The sequence below is a fragment of the Lepus europaeus genome, chromosome 17 (assembly GCF_033115175.1).
Source record: "Lepus europaeus isolate LE1 chromosome 17, mLepTim1.pri, whole genome shotgun sequence".
NCBI lineage: Eukaryota > Metazoa > Chordata > Mammalia > Lagomorpha > Leporidae > Lepus > Lepus europaeus.
The window spans coordinates 153,834-173,908 of record NC_084843.1 but is presented as its reverse complement, the minus strand read 5'-3'; the positions used below and the strand labels follow the sequence as shown (position 1 = coordinate 173,908).

The 20,075-nt window shown below is 63.9% G+C and overlaps 3 protein-coding genes across 3 annotated transcripts; 1 reads left to right on the top strand and 2 right to left on the bottom strand.

The window, feature by feature from the left end:
- Positions 1–481: 481 nt before the first annotated feature.
- FUOM (fucose mutarotase) lies at positions 482–2,858 on the bottom strand. The gene is made up of 6 exons (XM_062214152.1): positions 2,737–2,858; positions 2,325–2,393; positions 2,109–2,179; positions 1,887–1,985; positions 1,234–1,307; positions 482–982 (listed from the first exon to the last, which is right to left on the bottom strand). Exons 1-6 carry the CDS (start codon positions 2,819–2,821, stop codon positions 916–918), a joined length of 465 nt encoding a protein of 154 aa, XP_062070136.1. The 5' UTR covers positions 2,822–2,858; the 3' UTR covers positions 482–915.
- Positions 2,859–7,547: 4,689 nt separating this feature from the next.
- ECHS1 (enoyl-CoA hydratase, short chain 1) lies at positions 7,548–13,486 on the bottom strand. Its single transcript, XM_062214857.1, has 8 exons — positions 13,376–13,486; positions 11,982–12,179; positions 11,535–11,662; positions 11,158–11,257; positions 10,419–10,523; positions 10,011–10,130; positions 9,224–9,291; positions 7,548–7,852 (listed from the first exon to the last, which is right to left on the bottom strand). The coding sequence occupies exons 1-8, from the start codon at positions 13,461–13,463 to the stop codon at positions 7,787–7,789; spliced, it is 873 nt and encodes a 290-aa protein (XP_062070841.1). The 5' UTR covers positions 13,464–13,486; the 3' UTR covers positions 7,548–7,786.
- Positions 13,487–14,063: 577 nt separating this feature from the next.
- Positions 14,064–20,069, top strand: PAOX (polyamine oxidase). The gene is made up of 7 exons (XM_062214585.1): positions 14,064–14,261; positions 14,587–15,073; positions 15,407–15,606; positions 18,026–18,278; positions 19,161–19,273; positions 19,497–19,654; positions 19,784–20,069. The coding sequence occupies exons 1-7, from the start codon at positions 14,081–14,083 to the stop codon at positions 19,925–19,927; spliced, it is 1,536 nt and encodes a 511-aa protein (XP_062070569.1). The 5' UTR covers positions 14,064–14,080; the 3' UTR covers positions 19,928–20,069.
- Positions 20,070–20,075: the final 6 nt, after the last annotated feature.

Sequence of the window (20,075 nt, the reverse complement as noted above, 5' to 3'; positions counted from 1 at the left end):
AATTCACACCACGTGGTGTCCATGCAGTCACACCGAGGGTGGCGTCCACGTGGTCAAGCTGATGGTGGCATCCACACAGTCACACTGAGGGCAGTGTCCACGCAGTCACAGAGGGCAGCGTCTATGCAGTCACACTGAGGGCAGCATCCACATGGTCATACTAAAGGCAGCGTCCATGCAGTCACACTGAGGGCAGCGTCCATGCAGTCACACCGCCCCAATGCGATTCCACGGGTGAGACCCTGGGCAAGGGTGCACAGTGCCCAGGTGACAGAGGGGCAGGAGATGCCCAGCGTGAGTGTGGTGAGGCTCACGCGTGTGCACGGGAGCCCGAGAGCTCACCTGCCAGTGTGTGGTCATGTCAGAAAGCCCACAACGGCATGAAATAAACAACACTAATTCTGGTGCAAAAAATGTGAAATCCACGCATACGCTGATCTCCAAAAAGTTCACGGGAGAAACTAGACACGGGCTTCACATCTTCTGCACCAAATGCAACATCTTATTTATTCATTTATTGTCATTTTATTTGAGAGAGAGAGAGAGGTCTTCCATTGCTGGTCCACTCCCCAAATGCCCACAACAGCTGGGAGACGGGAATGCCATCCAGGTCTTCCAACGTGAGTGGCAGGAATCCAACACCTGAGCCACGGCTGCTACCACCCCAGCCCTGCCCAGTATGGCCCCAACCCCCTCACCAGCACTGACACAGCCCCTCCAAGATGTCCGGGCCAGACCCTGCTGCCCGCCCCTGGCTCTGGGGAGCCTGAGGGAGAAAGAGCTGCTGCCCAGGGCCATGTGTCGCCGTCACCCTCACAGGCTCCTATGTCCTGCTGCCCCTGGGAGCCCTGGCTGGGGCCCAGGTGCTGCTGTGGGCATTCTGGATCCTCTTCGGGTCCAGGGGGGTCTCCAGGCCTAGGACAGCGAGTCCAGGGCCAGCACCCCCTTCTTGAGAATGAGGTTTCCATAGAGGGCGGTCTCCCTGCAGGATGAGGGGTGTTGAGTGGCAGCCGGCGGGGCACTAGGGACCCCGCCTCACCCTCCTGGGGACGGCCCAGAGGCTGTCCATTTTCAGCCCCCTCCAAGGACACAGGTCCAGGGACCAGCTGCCTCAGGCCGACAGGGACCCTGTCCACCCAAACCTCATTCCCCCTACTTGGTGGGCTGTCTGGGCTGTCTGGGCTCCCTGGGGGGAGCTCCTTGGGGACCTGGGCTGGACCAGTCAGAACTCACCCAGTTGCCACAACAGCAAAAGCCTTCCTAGCTCGCTCGTAGAACTCAAATCTCTCTATCTTCGCCAGGGCTTTCTGGAAGGCAAAATGGCACAGAAACCCTCACAGCCGGGCACCAGGCCCTGGTAGAGACAGCAGGAGGTGTGGCCCTGTGGGCTTCACCTCTGTGACATCTCTATGACACCCCAATGACACAGCCTCCAACTCTAAGCACTGGGCGGGGGGTGGACGTGGGGTGCACCTCATGTCCCCTCATGGGGGCTGTGGTGGACAGGGCTCCTGCTGCCCCTGGTATCTGCTTGGCCTAGGGTTGCTCAGCCGTCTCAGCAAGCCCTCTGCTCACTCCAGAATGGGCGTGTCCCCTGGCCAGGCAGAGGTGTGGCTGTGTGACCGAGGCCTCCCCCCACCCCGCCAAGCCCCCATCTTGGCCAGCAGTGGGATGGGGGACCTGGGGCAGATGGGCCAGGCTCCTGGGAGAGGGGTGGGAATCCCAGGGCAGAGGGGTGGCAGCCACACAGCCCAAGCCCACATCTCCTGAGGGTACACATGGTGCAGGGTACAGTTTGGGGATTCCCCCCCATCTCCTGCTCCCCTCGAGCTGCCAGGAGCTGCAGGGGGTCCCCGCCCCTCCCGGCTGTGGGGTTGCAGGCTCACTGTGCAGCCGGCCCTGGACAGGATGGACTCGTAGTCCTGCCACACGGGGGTCTGCAGGCCCCTCTCCATATCACTGGGCTCCAGCTCCATGACAGCAGCCTGCATGGGGGCAGGGGGCAGGGTCAGGGCTGGGTCTCCCCTGGGGACTCAGGGCCTCCCCACACTCCTGGCAAATGGTCCCAAGGGGTCGCAGAGGGGACACTGAGGGCACTCAGGCCTCACCGGGCTGGGGACGTAGGTGTCCAGGGGCAGGAGCTGCAGCACGGCCTCCAGGAGCTGTGGGACACGCAGGCCTAGGGGCAGAGCTGCCTCAGTCCTCAGCCCCTCCCAGCGCATGGCCGGATCCTGCCCGCCCCCGCCCCTCAGTCCTCAGCCCCTCCCAGCGCATGGCCGGACCCTGCCCGCCCTCCCCACCCCGGCTGTGTGGGAGGCGCTCACCATCTGCCCGGATCTCCACCGGGCCACTCCTGCACACGGACGAGGTGGGGAAGTTCACGTCTGCAAGAACTGCACAGCGGCCGGGGCTGGCACAGCCCAGCCCAGCCCCCACCTCGTGAGAAGGGGACCCTGCCTCACCCTCAGAGACCCTGGGCCCTCCCAGCTGTCAGCGGTCAACCCTGCTGGGCCACCTGCCACCACCCCCACCCCAGAGTCCTGGGAGGTGGGGGAGGGGGAGGGTGGTCCCTACCCCCCAAGGATGATCCCCAGCGTTGGCTGCTGGGGGTCAAGGATCAGACTTGCCCAGACACCCAGGCTGGGGGCCGGGCCGGGCCTCTCTCTCCCCAGGGCACTGGCGGGGCCCTCAGCTCTCTCCCGACCCGTGGGGCCCGTGGCTTCGGTGCGCACTCACCGATCTCGTCCCCGTGCCCCATCCGCGCCAGGGCGTACAGCAGCTCGGGGGACAGCAGCGCGGGGACACCCTTGAGCGCCACCATGGCCCGGGCCAGCCGGGGAGGGCGTGGCGTGGCCGGGGGCGTGGCGGGGCCGGAAGTGGGGCGGGGCCTCCGGGAGGGCGGGGCGGGGCCTGACGGGCAGGACGGACCCGGACCAGGGTCCTCCGCGCCGCACACCCAGAGCTTCCAGGCCTCGCGAGCCACGCCAGGCCCCAGCCCCAGGTGTTGGCGACGGAGGCGCTTCAGTGCCCCTCCCCAGCCCGTCCCCCAGCGCCGGAGCGCACCCCACCCCCCCCACCCCCGCTCCGGACAGCGATGTTGACCTCTGACCCCCGGAGCTCCCCGGGAGCAGGATTGGGAGGGCGGAACCTGCACCGGGGTCCGGGGTCTGGGATGGGGTTGACCCCTTCGGAGCCAGGGGCTGAGACCCTGCGCCTGTGGTCGGTACGGGGTGTGTGGAGAACGGGGGGCGGGGCATCAAGGACCGGAGGTGACAACCCGGCGGGAGCGCCCCCTGCTCCCAGGACTCCCCCCCACCGGCGGTGAGCGCCGCCTCCTCGTCCGCGGGCCACACTCGCCCGTTAGTGGGGATGATGGGGTGGGCTCTTGTCTTCGCGCAAGGGAGAATGCCGACCGAGACAGAGCAGGAGTCAGCGCGGGGGTGGGGGGTGGGTAGTGGGCTGGGCGACCGTCAGAACGGATGGGATCTGAGAGCTGCCAGTCACTCAGACCGGGGCTCCAGGGGCGGGGTCCTGCTGCGCCCGCCTTCCTCCCCCTTCCCCCTCCTCGACCGAGGTTTGCTGAGCCTGAGCAGGTTTCACTGCGGCCAGGCTGGGAGCCCACCTGGCCGGGCAGGGGCGCCGCCCTCGAGGGGGCTGCCTTGGGGGTTGCGAGGTCCCTTGCCCAGCGTTGCCAGGCTGGGTCACCCCAGGTGGTGCTGGGCAGAGGATCCCCCCGGGAGCTGTCCCTGGGGGAGGCTATCAGGCACAGGTGGACTTTGTGGGGTGAAATCCAGCTGCTTTGTCCTCCTCAGGCTAATTTCTGATTCCCACCTGGCACTTCCAGGGGCCTGGAGCGCTCACCTGGGCCGGGGAGGAGCCTGCGGCTCACTGGGCAGATGGACACGGGTGCTGCCTGTGGACCTGCACATGGTGAAGTGATTGTGGGGTCACGCGTTCCAGGCCGAAGGGGCCCCCTAAGGAAACCTACCTCTACCACGGGGTCCAAACCTCAGACCAGGAGGGGCTGCCCCCAGCAGCTGGACCTGCACACAGGACCTGGCAGACGAACACCTGGGGTTTACCGATGCTGTGCCCGGTTGTAAATGCTCATCACACGGGACCTTACTGCACAGGTGTGACCCCAAGGCTTAGTCACATGTGACCTTACTGCACACGCGTGAGCCCGGGGTTTAGTCACAGGCCACCTTACTGAACAAGTTCTCCTTAATCAAACGCAAAACCAGGCGATGGTGACTTGGACTTTCAACAAAACGGGAATGAGTTTGAACTGAAAGCAAAAAGCATTCGAGGGACTCACTGTGGGGAGATGGATGGAGTTGTCCACCCCAATGAAGGGGCCACTGCTGTCACTGTCCAGCCTCGGGTCCCAGAGATACTGCCCAACCCCAGCACAACCACTGAGAAGTCCTGTGACCTGCGAGGCAGGAGGGGCACGAGCTGAGACCAAGGTGTCCACCTCTCCCCAGACTTCTGGCCCCTTGTCTCCCTGGCTCTGCCTGGGACACTCCCCTGACCCTGGCCCTAACAGCCCTGCAAACTGCTTCCCCAGGAAGTGAAACTGCTCTGGGCACTTCCCATGGGAGGCTGACCCTGTGTCCACCACGGGACTGCCAGCCCCACCCCCCCCAGGTGGCCCTAGGGGAGGTGAACATGGTGGGGCTGTTACCTTCCAGGGAGCCCAGCAGACCGGGTGATGCCCCCACCGGCACAATGGTGGAATGATGCCTCATGAGCTGAGGTTGGGGCAAACAAGGTGGCCAGCCTCCTGGCCGGCCTGCAAGCCTGCCCTGCCTGCCTTCCAGGGCCTCTGCCCCTTGGACCCACCGTCTTCCTCTGTACTGGGCCCTGTGGGCTGTGCTGTTGCCATGGTGATGAGAAATGCTCAGAAAGGTCTGGAAATCAGTGTACAAGCACAAGACAAAGCCACAGCATCCACCTGCAGCAGGTGGGGGTACCCTCCGGGGACCGTCACACATACTGTCTCCCTGCAGCTGACCCAGCCGCACTAGGCCAAGGGGGGCTCCCATGGTGCCCCCGTGCTGAGCCCTCTCTGCTCCTGGCCCAGCAGGACCGCGAGTCTCCCCCAAGCTTTAAAACCAGCCCACACAACCTGAGGGTATCTTGCTCAAAATCGACCAGCGGGGTGGGCGTTTGGCTCAGCGGCCTTCAGGCCTGGTCCCTTTCCTTTCCTGCTGACACTGCCCTGGGAGGAGCAGGTAGCAGCTAGTTAGATCCCTGCTGCAGGCATGGGAGACCTGACTCTGTTCTGGGCTCCTGGCTTTGGCCCGGCCCAGCCCAGCTGTGGTGCTTGCAGAATGAACCAATGATGGAGAATGTGTCGATTAAACTGGGGATGCTGGTGCCCAGTGCGCAGAGGCATCCGGACTGTTAAATGGGTTTTCTCAGCCTCTAGATTTCTCGCCTGGGATACTCAGTGTTGGTTCCAGACTCTAGAGTTGAACACAACCCACCTGTGTGAGCACCCAGGGTCAGTGAACGAGCCCCAAGTATTTCCACATCTGCTCCCAGGGGGAATGCCTGCCTTCCGGGACTCCATGCTCCTCGGCCAGTCTGTTCCACCCCACTGGGCCTCAGTCAAGCTCCCTTTGTACACCTTGCTGTAAATAAGCACGTTTCAAAACCTGAGGCTTTGGGGCCAGTAGTTGTGGTTTAGCGGGTGGAGCCAGTGCCAGCATCCCAGCTGCTCCACTTCCGATCCAGCTCTCTGCTATGGCCTGGGAGAGCTGAAGATGGCCCAAGTCCTTGGGCCCCTGTACCCACGTGGGAGAACCAGAGGAAGCTCCTGGTGCTTGGGTTCTGACGGGCTCAGCTCCAATGTTGCAGCCATCCGGGGAGTGAACCAGTGGATGGAAGACCTCTCTCTCCCTCTCTGTAACTTTACCTCTCAAACAAATCACTCTTAAAAAACAAACAAAAAATAGCTCAAGGCCCTGCAGCTTATCTGAGGACGCTGCCACCTTCTGTGAGCTGCTGGCCAGGGCACACCTGGGACCACGGCCCTGATGCCTGCGTGGCAAGCGGGCCCCACGGCGCCTCAGCTGTCAGAGGCCACCTCAATCTTCCTGAATCTCCTCGGTCAGCCCAGGCCCTGCCCTGAGGCCACCAGAGGCGCTTGGCAGGAATGTGGCAGCTTCCTGCTGCTTCTGCGCTCCCGACCTCACAGGCAGGCGGCACTGAGCGTGGCCGTGCTGTTTGTGGCCTGGCGCATCCTAGCACCAGGCTCCAGGAGCTGCTGGAGCAGTGAAGACCCAGGGGTCAGAGGCCAGCAGCTCAGCACCAGCCTCGACTCCCAAGGCCTCCTGCGGACGGACGAGTGTGAGCAGCCCTGCAGGCAGGCTCCCTTCCCAACACTGTGTGCCCCACTGAGTGAGGGTCAGGCCGCCGAGCCCACTGCGGCACGGCCGGTGGCCGCTCTGGTGTCAAGAAACCAGCAGGGGAATAGGCGAGTTACAATGCATCTACAGTGCACAGGGCTGGGCACCGCTCGGCAATGACAAGCAGGACCCCTCGCCCGGCTTGGGCGGCCGTGGCAGCTGAGCCCAAGATGGTGGCTTTCAACATCTCCATTGGTTCTGGAGGTTGGAGGTCCAAGGCCCAGGCAGACGTGGGGCCCGACACAGAAGGGCCTGACTCGCCACCGAGGTTGCCCCGTGTAGACAGAGAGCTCAGGCCCACCCTCACGACGTCATGGGCTCCTGAAGGCCCCGCCTCCAATGCTGTGCCCCTGGGATGTGTCTCCCCATGAACCCCAGGGGGCGCAGGTCCAGAGTGGGATGGGAGGGTTCCCGTCTGGGAGGAGATGGGGGTGGCTCAGCCGTGGCCCAAGGCAGGCAGCACATCCTACCTTGGGTGGATTTCACCACACCTGAGACCGGCAGTGAACCAGCACATGGAGCGAGAAAACCATGGTGTGTTCTTTTGTGGGAGGAATTTTGTGGAACGCGCACAGAACTTCCCATCCACACATGAGTGCATGTGTCCATGAGTGTGCTGTGTCCATGTGCACACATGACCTATGAGTCAGTGTGCCCATTTGTGCACGTGTGTACACAATGGGTGACTGCCCACGTTCATGCACACACAAGACTTGTGCATGTGTGTACCCATGTGCCAGTGTGCAGGGTTGATGGGTGCACTTTCATGCATGTGTTCACGTGTGTGCTGTGTAGATGTGTGTGTACATGTGTTCATGTGTGTGGGTGTGACTGGGGATGGGTGTGTAAATACATGCTGTGTGGGTGGATGTGTGCATGCTTGTGTTCACATGCGCGTGTGCATGTATGTGTTGCCTGTGTGGTTGTGCATATGTGCTCACGCATGCACGTGTGCTGTGTGCATGTGTATGACATGTTCATGTGCACATGTGCGTGTGCACATGCTTCTGGACACAGTAAAGTCTCTAGAGAGCTGTGAACTCAACTGCTGGCGGCAGCCGGGAGTGTGACGAGTGGGCGACAGGTCCTGCAGACGCCTGCGCCGACAACACTGAAACATGAGCCGACAGATGACTCTACCTCTAGACAGGGGGACACCCCGTCTGAGCCATCGCTTTAATCAGCAGAGCGTGTACAGCCAGTGGACGGGAGTGGCCCAGCAGCCTGGTGGGCGCCCACCTCCCACGGCACGGCAAGCAGACGTGTCTCCACGTGAGGCGAGGACTTGAGTGTGCCGAGGGCTCAGTGGGATCACTGACACTGGTGGCCTCGGGCTCACCCCCGCTGCCCTTCCCAGGCCCCGCCCGGCCTCACTGGTCTCTGAAGTTGGCCTTTCTCTTCTCCACAAAGGCGGTCATCCCTTCCTTCCGGTCATCCTGGTGGGGAAGGGAGAGCAGAGGTGATGCTAATGCCTCCCCCGAGCCTGCTCTTCACGCACGCAGGGGCCAGGGCCGCTTGGCCAGACCCCGGACCTACCAGGATGAGGAATTTTACACCTTCTTCCTGCAGGTGGCAGCCGCAGGGGAGTAGCGGCTAGAGGGAGCCCCAGAGCACACAGGCGGGGACTCTGGGTGACCTGCTTGTGTGCAGGTACACATGCATTTCTTCTTAAAGAGCCCACATCAATTTTCTTCCATAAAACATCCAGACGTCTTTGATAGCGAAAGAGGAATTACAATGGGAAGCAGAAGAGAGACTGTGTCAGGTAGGAAGTCAGAAATCAGCCTGTGTGTGTGTGTGTGCATGTATACACGTGTGTCTGTGCGTGTGACAGGGCCTCAGGAAAAACAAAGCTTCCATGGAAAGGAAAGCTCAGAGCTCGCTTTGGAAGCATCCCAGGATTCTGTACAGCAAAGTCCCGCCCAGACCTGACACGTGATGGGGTGACGAGAGGTGACAGGAGGTCCCGGCTTCCCTCAGTGACAGCTCCCAGGAGTACCGCTCGGGGTGACCCAGCCTGGGAACGCTGGGCAAGGAGACCTCGCAATCCCCCCAAGGCAGCCCCTCCCCCACACGGCGACCCCCCCCTGCCCGGCCCAGGTGGGCTCCCAGCCTGACAGCGCCAAGCAGTGAAACCTGGGGACTCAGGCTCAGCAAACCTCGGTCCAGGAGTGGGGAGGGAAGGAGGAAGGCGGGCGCAGCAGGAAGGGGGAGGGGAGGAGGAAGGTGGGTGGAGCAGACTGGAGCCCCAGTCTGAGAAGACTGAGCCTGCTCTCGCTCTACCCGGACCCCCGCCCGGCAGGTTCTCTCCACGCCACTGCCTTTCCCTCCTGGCATGTTCTCCCTATGACGCCACCTCGCTCCCCGGCCTGGGTGGCTGGGCGCTCAGCTTCTGTCTGCAGACGCCGTCTGCTGTGCACGTGGACCTCGCGGCCAGGCTCTCCACACCTCTCATTATCACACCTGAGCTCTCTCTGGGGTACAGACAAGAGCCTGTTCCACCTCGGTCGATGGTAGAAACCCTGGGGGATGCTCCAGGCCACGCGGCACATGTCAGGAGGACCACAGGGAAACTCAGCCCTGGGAAGTCACCCACGGCTTCCAGTACATCCGGGCCACAGTCAAGACTCCCTGATAGAACAAACAACCTGACCCGGCTGTGGGAAAGCTAAGGGCTCTGACCACAGAGCAACGGGAGCCCGAGCCAGGGCTCTGACCACAGAGCAATGGGAGCCCGTGCCATAATCAGAAAAGGCGGCAGCCCCCACAGGGGCCCGCGTGATCCTGGGTCTGAGCCGGGTACTCACAGTGGCAAAAGTGGAGTAGAAGAGCTTCTTCTCCAGCTTATTTCCTTCTGTCAGCGTCATCTCAAATGCTGAAAAAGAAACCCTGAGTTACGACCTTAGCCCAGCCCTCCTCGGCTGCAGCTCCCGGCCAAGAGGGAGGGGCAGGGGACTGGACAGAGGCACGGGAGCTCCCCGCCCAGTGATGAGAGCATCTGGGGAGCACGGATGGCACCCAGAGAAGGGGGCTGCCATCTGCTCTGGGCCTGGTCCTGATCCTTCCAGGGACACCGGGAAATCCCACGCTCAAGGTTGAAGGGCGGGCGCCACCGTCGCTGGCACCCTCAGACAGGTGGCCTGGGCGATGGCCAAGCAACAGCCCGGGGGACCATGAGGGCTGAGTGACCTGCCTGAGGCCGCTCCCGGGGCTGTGGCTTCCCAGGCAGCAGCCAGCAAACCACAGCCGAATTCCAAACGCCAGGCACAGTTCTGAGGAGGGGGCAGGTCAGGTCCACTTCACTGGCACAGAACACAGGAACCAGGTCCAGCTCAGCCCCAGGAGGCCACCCCAACACCAAGCGTGCCCGGGGCAGAGACCTCCCACCCTCCAACCTTGCCAGGCCCCAGGGAAGCTTGGGACAGCAACAGATTCTGGGAGTGGCCAGAAAGCAGAACTCTGTGAACCCCAGCATCTCTGAGGGTCACTCACAGCCCCAACATCTGAAGCCTCAGAGTAGAGACCCTCCCCACCGCCGTTCCTGGCAGAAGCCTCAGAGCAGCCCCCCCGCCCCATTCCTGGCAGAATGCTCACCTGCGTTCACCGACTCTTTGGCTATGGCTGTTATAATTTTAGAATTGCTGGCAATTTTCTCGGCACACCGGATGGCTTCTTCCACCAGCGTCTCGACAGGGAAAACCTTGCTCACGAGACCTGGAACACAAGGTGGCCACTGATGAGCAACAGCGCTGGCCCCTCCCCCGACTGCCTGGAGAGCTATGCCGGGAAGCCCACGGCCAGGCCTCCGAGGTACCCACACGGAGCAGGGGGAGGCTGCTCCTGTGATGGGGTGCTGATGGGGTAGGGGCGCTGTCCTCTAACCTACACCAGAGCTCAGCTCTGCACTCACACATGGGGATTCCAAGGCCATCGCTCCCAGTTTCCCGGGACTCACAGGCTCAGGGGACCCTGGACGCAGCCCCAGTCTCTGCCCGGCCATACCTGCCTGCTTGGCTTCCTGGGCTGAGATCCGGTCACCTGTGAGCACCATTTCCATTGCCAGCGACTTCCCCACGGCGCGGGTGAGTCTCTGGGTGCCCCCTGCACCTGCAGGGAGAGGGGCTGCTGGCTACACTGGCTCCACGGAAAGCCTGGAGCACGCTGCTGGCCAGTCCTCAGGGGCACAGGGGACAGCTGGCCAGCAGGTGGGCAAGCAACAGAAGGGCCTGGAGCCTCAGGGCCCCCTGCACTCTCTTCCCAGGACTGAGTCACATGGTGTCTGCCAGCCCCTCCATGGGCTCTTCCAACACTCTAGAAGTTTCCAGATCTCCCTGCTCCGTGAGCTGGGGTCCCTCATGTCGGCAACTCTCGCGTGGGCTCAGACCCTGCGAGGACGCACGGAGAACCTGTGTGGTCCAGCGCCTCAGTCTCGGCCCGCTCCTCCAGGCGGCCGGACTCCTTGCTGGGCTGAGCTCATCAAGGCTGTGTGGCCCAGGGCCAGAGAAGTGGGAGTGGGCGGGGCCGGCGCACACGGCGCAGAGCCTGCAGAACCAGCCAGGAGTCACTGAGCTCTTTCAGGTTCCAGACCCACAAGGCTCCACGGTGTGAATGCTAGAACCTCTGTGGTACAGACCAGCATCGGCTCTCTGTGGCACTGTTGGCGTGGGACCCAGCCACATCACAGGTGACAGGCAGCCAGGAGCCCCCAGGCAACACTGACGGGCCCAGCCCGGAGGCTCACCTGGGATGGTGCCCAGCAGAATCTCTGGCTGTCCAAACTGGGCCTTCTCGCCGGCATAGATGACGTCGCACATCATGGCGAGCTCACAGCCCCCACCGAGCTGCAAACCAACATCTGGCTTCAGTACCAGTTTTGGCAAAGAACCCGCCAGAAAAAGCACTCCATCTGTTCCCCAAGTTTTCCACCAAAAGAAAACAAAATCCAGACTGCGGCACCAGGTGAGCTGAGCGTCTGGATGGGTTTTCCCCAAACGGCTGATGCTGTGGGCAGGGGTAGGTGAGGCTGGAACCCAGGGCGGGCGGAGCAGGGGCCTTGGCCTCGTGGATCCCCCGGCCCAGCTGTGCTCCTGGCCGAGGTGGCTCCCGTCAGATACTCACGGCGTAGCCATTGACGGCAGCGATGACCGGCTTCTTGACCCTGGTGAGCTGGTCCCAGTGGCTCAGGAACCCGCTGGAGTAGCAGTCCTGGAAAGTGTGGTTCTGCATCTCCTTGATGTCGGCTCCGGCTGGGGATGGAACCGAGGCTTCAGCCACCAGGAGCACTGACCCCACAGCTCTGCACCTCCCAACCAGCCGCAGCTCGTGGGGCCCCGGGCGAGTGCTGGGGTGACGTGTGGGTAGGCAGGCGTACCACGGCAGTGCGCCGACACGCCTCATGACAGGCTGAGGACGGGACACACTCAAGGCGGCTGTGTCTACCAGAATCCGTGTCCCCACGGTACACAAAACCTCTCCCCCAGGCGGTCCCCCGGCATCTCCGCTCCATGTTTAAGGGGGTCCCTGAGGTGTGCGTCCCCCGATCTGGTGCCACCACTGCCCACTCGCCTGCAAACGCCTTGTCCCCGCCCGTCAGCACGATGGCCCCCACGGCTGGGTCCTCTTCAAAGGCCCCCAGCGCCTGGTTCAGCTCTTCAATGAGGCCATTGCACAGGGCGTTCAGTGCCTTGGGGCGGTTCAGCTGGATCAGCCCCACGCTGCCGCCCCGGCCCCTCTTGTCGGTGATGATGTACTCAAACTTGGCACCTGGGGGAGACAGAGGGGTCATGGGGCCGGTGCTGTGGCGCAGTGGGATGAGCCAAGGCCTGTGGTGCTAGCACCCCACTTGTGCACATGTCCTGTGCTGGGGGTGGGGGATAGACACAGGTGGCTCTGAGAGGCCCTCGGCCTGGAGATGGCTTTGGCACACGGCTGGCCTTGGCTGAATGAACACTTCCTGATGTCCCGCACGGCGCTGCCAGAGCTTTCCTCCTCCTGCGTGCCAGGTCGGCTCCCCCAGGGCCCCAGGACACAGCAGAGATGGTCTGGTGTTCTGACAGCGAGGGCTATGGGAGTCGCCAAGGTAAGGGAGTGAAGGTGCAAACAGGATGGAGCCGGAGGCAGAACCAGCTGTCCCCGGGCCTCGGGAGCTGGCTCGAGACAGTGGAACCAACAGGCAAAGTGAGCAGCCAGCAGCTTCAGCAGTAAGGCAGGGGCCTCGGTGACCTGTGCGGGAGTCACTGGGCCTCCCGTGAGTGCCGCCTGCACAAGGCCAGGAAATGGTTGCTCCCAGGTGGGTGTAGACAGCGGTGGGGACGACACCAACACCACCAGAAACACAGGGCGAGGATGGGGTGAGGGATCTTCCAGCCCCAGCAAGAATCCTCGCCATGGGGGCTGGCGGGGAGGGGCGGGGTGGCCTGGAGGGGGTCTCAGAGGCGGGCAGAGGCAGTGGACAGTGTGGGTGGTACCTGTACCCCCAGTGCCCGGGACCCCTGCTGCCCCGGAGTTGCACAACCAACCACCCAGCACCCATCTGGCCCGTGGCCTTGGCACTCTATCCAGGTACTGAGCTGAAAAGTAGCCAGTGACTCCCTCCACCCAGCCCCCAGCCAGCTCAGCGAACCGGGCGAGGGGCTCCAGTAGACACCTGTGGCAAATGAGGTGTAGGCAGAGCCAGGCTGGGGGTCCGGAATCACCGTGGGGGGTGGGGGGTGGGCATGCAGGGTCAGGCTGGGTTCCGGGAACAGGTAGGGGGGTGCGCATGGTGGGGTCAGGCTGGGTTGCGGGATCAGGTAGGGGGGTGGGCATAGGGGGGTCAGGCTGGGTTGCGGGATCAGGTGAGGGTTTGCGCATGGCGGGGTCAGGGGTCAGGTGGCGGTGTGGGCCGGGTTCAGGTGCGGGGCGGACCGGTTCAGGTCAGAGTGACGGCGGGATCCCGTGCGCCGCGGTCCCGCACTCACCCGAGGCGAAGGCGCGCAGCGCGGGGCTGCGGGCCAGGACGCGCAGCGGGTGACGGACAGCGGGCAGCAGTGCGCGCAGGGCGGCCATGGCACTTTCGGACGACTGGCCCCGCCCCGCCCCGCCCCGCCCCCGAGCGCGCCACTCAGGGCTCTCCCCGCCCGCAGGCGGGCGCCGCGAGAGCCGCAGCCATCGCGAGAGCCGCGCGGACGCGCAGTGGGCGGGACTGGCAGGCGTGCGGGGAGGGCGGTACCCGCAGGTGCAGGGCCGGCTGCCCTGGTGTTAGTCGGAGGGTGCGTGGCCGAGCGCCCGGACGCCCGGGTCCTCCCCTGCCCGCCGGTGCGGGTGCGGGACCGCAGTCGCCGGGAGGGGACGCGCCGGCGCGCGGTGGCTCAGCACGGGGCCCCGCTAGCACACAGGGCCCCGCTCCGGCGCTCAGGGCGCCTTCGAGTGCGGGCCGTTCCTGTTCCCGCGCGGCGCGCGCAGTCCCGCAGGTGGGGCTCCGGCGGCGGCCACTGCACCGCCGGCACCGCCGCTCAGACCACCCGAGGCCTGACGCCTGCACCTGCCGGTCCCCGCCGGCCGCGCCCAGCCTCGCGCCCGCCCCGCCCCGCTCCGGCGCCGCCTCTCGCTCCGCCTCCGGCCTCCTAGGCGAACTCCGGGCCTCGGCGCGGCGGCGACCCGCGGGTGCTGCCCGGGGCTACGCGATGGAGTCGAGGGGCGGCGGCGCGGAGGCCTCGGGCGGCCCGCGGGTGCTGGTGGTGGGCGGCGGCATCGCGGGGCTGGGCGCGGCGCAGCGGCTCTGCCGCCACCCCGCCTCCCCGCACCTGCGGGTCCTGGAGGCCACGGCCCGTGCCGGCGGCCGCATCCGCTCCGAGCGCAGCTTCGGTAACCGCCCCTCCGGGGCCTCCCTCTGACCCATTCCCAACGCTCCGCCCGAACTAACCGGCCCTGTCCGAGCTCGCGGCCTGCGCCCTCGGTTACTGGCCCAAGGCCTTCCCCGGCTCCCCGCCTTGGCCTCCTAAGCAGAGTTCCCGGGGCCTGCAGGGCGTGGGGGTTCACCTTCCCAGGGAGGTAGCCTGCCCCTCTGTCAGCCCTGGGGTCCTTCCCAGGTCGGGGGCCGCCCGGCCGCAGGCTGCTCTTGGGGCATTCCTCGGAGAAGCTGGCCTTTCTGGGAGGGCACCTGCAGGTGGCGTCTCCTGTCCCCTCCCAGGTGGCGTGGTGGAGGTGGGCGCGCACTGGATCCATGGCCCCTCGCAGGGCAACCCTGTGTTCCAGCTGGCGGCCAGGTACGGGCTCCTGGGGGAGAGGGAGCTGTCCGAGGAGAACCAGCTGCTGGAGACGGGCGGCCACGTGGGCCTGCCCTCCGTGTGCTACAGTAGCTCCGGGGCCTGCGTGAGCCTGCAGCTGGTGGCCGAGATGGCCAGTCTGTTCTACGGCCTCATAGACCAGACGCGAGAGTTCCTGCATTCCACCAAGACCCCTGTGCCCAGCGTCGGGCAGTTCCTCAAGCGGGAGATCAGCCAGCTGGCGGCCGGCTGGACAGAGGACGAGGACACCAGGAAGCTGAAGCTGGCCATCCTGAACACCTTCTTGAACGTGGAGTGCTGCGTGAGTGGCACCCACAGCATGGACCTGGTGGCCCTCGCGCCCTTCGGGGAGTACACGGTGCTGCCGGGGCTGGACTGCACCTTCGCTGGGTATGTGGGCCCCTCCCCCCCCCCACCCCAGGCCAGGCTGGGGGCACTGGACTCTGGGCTCTGGGCGTGGAGGCACAGGAGGTGTAGGGTCCGGGGGTCCTTGTTACCTGCAGGCCAGGTGCTGACCCCTCTCCCCCCAGGGTCCCTGGTATGAGCCCTGTGGAGTCAAATGCACAGAGCTGGTGCTTGGGTGTGGTCAGGGCCAGCCCTGTCCTGCAGTGGCCCAGGGGTCTCCCGGAGGCCTCAGCTTGCTCCACAGCAGCCCGAGGAGTCCCTCCTGGGGTGGGGGCCAGGGCTTACCTGCTGTGCACCTGTGCACCTTGTGTCTCCCAGGGGCTACCAGGGACTCACAGACCACTTAGTGGCCTCCTTGCCGAAGGACGTGATGGTCTTTAACAAGCCCGTGAAGACGGTGCACTGGGCCGGGGCCTTCCAGGAGGCGGCATCTCCCGGCGAGACCTTCCCGGTGTTGGTGGAATGTGAGGATGGAGACCGCTTCCCTGCCCATCATGTCATCATCACCGTGCCCCTAGGTAGCCCCTGCTCCGGCCAGGCCCCTGCCCCGGTTCCACGGCCCCCAGCCCCTTGCTTGGCCGCTGAGCTCACGTCTGTGTTCAGGTTTTGTAGCAGCTTCCTGTCTGGGAGTGCCGGGCTTGGCAGTAAGAGAACGCACCACTCAGCGCCTGTTGTGCTTACCTGGAGGCGACTGGGGCGGCCTCTGCAGGTGGGCCTGGGGCTGGACAGGCTCGTCAGTGGCCTGAGGGAGCAGCCAGGAGCGTCGGAGGGAGCTGTCGGGGTGGCAGCCTTCTGAGCTTTGGCGAGATGAGGCTGGGAACAACATAGCCGGGGTGCTGGCTGCTGGCTTCTCACAGTGACTGCTCCCAGGGCCCGAGATGGTGACCGTCCCTCTGCCCTGGTGAGACAGTGGAGAAAACTCCCTCAGTTCCCAAAGCTGGTGCTGCACTGAGCTGACGTGGGCGTCCAGGTGTGGCTGGGCTGGGAGTCTGCCTAGGGTTGCTGTGTCCTCTGCCCTTCCAGGAGGTGCTGAGAGGGCCAGGATCACAGCACCCATCCTGTTCCCAGGGTGTGCTCACACCATACCTCTAACCTCTGTGCTGTTCCCAGGGTGTGCTCACACTACACCCCTAACGTCTGTGCCATTCCCACAGGGTATTCACACCACACCCCTAACCTCTGTGCTGTTCCCACAGTGTGCTCACCCCACACCCCTAACCTCTGTGTGCTGTTCCCATGGTGTGCTCACACCACACCCCTAACCTCTGTGTGCTATTCCCACGGTGTGCTCACCCCACACCCCTAACCTCTGTGTGCTGTTCCCATGGTGTGCTCACACCACACCCCTAACCTCTGTGCTGTTCCCACTATGTGCTCACACCACACCCCTAACCTCTGTGTGCTATTCCCATGGTGTATTCACACCACACCCCTAACCTCTGTGTGCTGTTCCCATGGTGTGCTCACACCACACCCCTAACCTCTGTGCTGTTCCCACGGTGTGCTCACCCCACACCCCTAACCTCTGTGTGCTATTCCCATGGTGTATTCACCCCACACCCCTAACCTCTGTGTGCTGTTCCCATGGTGTGCTCATACCACACCCCTAACCTCTGTGTGCTGTTCCCAGGGTGTGCTCACACCACACCCCTAACCTCTGTGGTGTTCCCACGGTGTGCTCACACCACACCCCTAACCTCTGTGTGCTATTCCCACGGTGTGCTCACCCCACACCCCTAACCTCTGTGTGCTGTTCCCATGGTGTGCTCAAACCACACCCCTAACCTCTGTGTGCTATTCCCATGGTATATTCACACCACACCCCTAACCTCTGTGTGCTGTTCCCATGGTGTGCTCACACCACACCCCTAACTTCTGTGCTGTTCCCACTGTGTGCTCACACCACACCCCTAACCTCTGTGTGCTATTCCCATGGTGTATTCACCCCACACCCCTAACCTCTGTGTGCTGTTCCCATGGTGTGCTCACACCACACCCCTAACCTCTGTGGCTGTTTGCTTTCTCCAAATCAGCCCATAGAGATTTGTCTTATTATTAGTTTTTTTTCATTATTTATTTTTTTGGGAAGTAGAGTTACCGACAGAGAGAGGGAGAGACAGTGATCTTCCATCTGCTGGTTCACTCTCCAAATGGCTGCAACAGCTGGAGCTGGGCTGATCTAAAGCCAGGAGCTGGGAGCCTCCTCCAGGTCGCCCATGGGAGTGCCGGGACCCAAACACTTGGGCCATCCTCCACTGCTTGTCCAGGCGACAGCAGAGAGCTGGGTCAGAAGAGTGGCCGGGACTAGAAGCGGCACCCATATGGGAAGCCGGCACTGCAGGCAGAGGCCCAGCTCATCACGCCACAGCTCCGGGCATTTTTTTAAAAATAAATGCCACTGGTTCTGTTGGTTTATTTGCAGTGGCTCCCCCGGGGCCTGCTTGTCCGTGTTCCTGGGTCAGGGCATTGGTGACGAGGTTACAGCCGTGTCCCTGTGGCTCAGCAGGAGCTGAGGGTTGGTTAAGTGGCATAGTATTTTCTGTGTCAAAAGGTCATTTTTAAATATATCTGTTGGTAATTGAGGTGCTTATTACTGTCTGTTCCACACGGTGTTGCTTTTGTGGGTACACCTGCAGGGCCACTTCCAGCTATGGGCATCGGGAGTTGCTGGCTGGAGGTGTGGACGGACAGCTGCCGTAGGGGGCCACAGATCCTGGCCCCTCTGCTGGTTGACTGTGCTTTTCTTCTTAAAGAATGTTTAAAATTTGTTTCCATTTATTGAGAAGCAGAGAGAGATTTTTCTGTCTGCTGGTTCACTCCACAGCCAGGGCTGGGCCAGGCTACAGCCAGGAGTGGGCGGCAGGGGCCCAGGCCATCCTGCGGGGTTCCGGCTGCAGAGGTCTGTGTGGTGGGAGCCGAGCCCCTTGTGAATTCCAGGCTTCCTTAAGGAGCGTCTAGACACCTTCTTTGTGCCTCCGCTGCCTCCCGACAAGGCAGAAGCTGTCAAGAAGATGGGCTTTGGGACCAACAATAAAATCTTCCTGGAGTTTGAGGAGCCCTTCTGGGAGCCTGCCTGCCAGCACATCCAGCTGGTGTGGGAGGACAGCTCGCCCCTGCAGGATGCCGCCCCCGTGCTGCCCGACACCTGGTACCGGAAGCTCATCGGCTTTCTCGTGCTGCCACCCTGTGGGTGCGTCTGAAGGCCCTGCCCCTCCTGGCCCATGTTTCTGGGGCGGCCTGGGTGGGGATCCCACACGGGCACCTCTGACACCAAGGGCCCAGGGGTGCTGTGCACTTGAGGGATGTTTGGTCAGGGAGCAGGTGCATTTGGATTCTTGGGAAGCCGGGGCTCATGGGTCCATGGGAAGTTTGAAAGGTGCTGAGAGCAGAGCCCTGGGTGGTGGAGCTGCAGGGCTGCGCCCCCATAAAGCAGCACCCGTGGGCTTGGGAAGTCCTGCAGGGCCACGCCCCCATAAAGACCCTCTCCGGTCTCCCTACAAAGCTGAAGGCAGCTCTGTCCTCAGATCTCAGGGCAGAGTCTCCCGGGCCGCTCTGCACTGGTCCTGGCTTCCGCGGACAGAGGGCAGCAGGGGGAGGGGGAGGGGGAGGTGCAGGAGCCGCTCCTGACCCTGCTCCTCGCCAGGAAGCGGTGCCCGGCGGCCTGGCCGGCGTCTGCTCTCGGACCTCTGGTCTGTGGTTCTGGTCGCTCAGAAAGTAGCGCTGGTGCCGTCTCCGCGAGTGGCGTTCTGGTCACTGCTGAGCCGCCGGCAGACGCAGGGTTTCTAACCCCACGCGACGGGCCTCCATCCAGGACGGGACAGGCGCCTGCTGGCTGCCCAGGCCGCGGTGACCACCAAGCCCGGCTCACGCCTGTGTCCCGGGCAACACGCGGGCCGGGATGGAGGGAAATTCATGACGTTGCTGCTTACCAGACGCTGGGTTTTCTGCCCAGATGCTGTGCAGACCTCACCTGGGGATCAGGCGGCTCTGAGGCACTGCGGACTCCACCCCCAGGACCGGGCTCTTGGCGCAGCCGCGGGCGGAGCTGCGCTGACCGCCCTGTCCACTGCAGGTCTGTCCATGTGCTGTGTGGCTTCATCGCTGGGCTGGAGTCCGAGTTCATGGAGACGCTGTCAGATGAAGAGGTGCTCACGACTCTAACCCACGTGCTCCGGAGAGCAACAGGTGCAGCCCAAGGCGGGGTCAGCCAGGGTTAGGGGCTGCAGCTGTCAGTCACAGTGGCAGCCAGGAAGGGCGCTTGGTCACCCTGGGAGGCCGGCGGTGGGGTCGCAATGCCCCCGAGGAGCCGCTCGGCCGTCCCCCACCCCGTCCAGAGACCTCCGTGCACACGGGGAGGCCGGTGGTGCGTGGTGGAACCCGGGCGGACGCCTGCCACTCTGCTGCCCAGGGAATCCGGAGCTCCCCGCGCCCAAGAGCGTGCTGCGGTCGCGGTGGCACAGTGCCCCCTACACTCGGGGCTCCTACAGCTACGTGGCCGTGGGCAGCACCGGCGACGATATCGACCTGCTGGCCCAGCCCCTCCCTGCAGACAGCGCCGGCGCCCAGGTAGGCAGTGGCAGTGTGGAGCCGCAGCCGGTGTCAGGGTGCTGCTGCTCGCGGGGTCCACACTGCGCTCCCCTGTGTGTGCACGCGTGGGGCCCCGCACCCCCGTTCTGACGCTGCCTTCCTCCGCAGCTGCAGGTCCTGTTTGCTGGGGAGGCCACGCACCGCACGTTCTACTCCACCACGCACGGAGCCCTGCTGTCCGGCTGGCGGGAGGCCGACCGCCTCGCTGGGCTGTGGGAGCCGCAGGCGCCGCGGCCGTGGCCCAGGCTCTAGGCGGCTTCTCGGCCCCGGGGAATTATAGCCGCCGCCCCCTCCGTCCTCACTGGAGCCTACTGGGGCTGACCTGAGCCGCGTGGCCCTGGCCCAGAAGCTAGGCCTGGCGGCGCCACCGCGCACATAAAGCTTCTGAAATGTCCGTGTG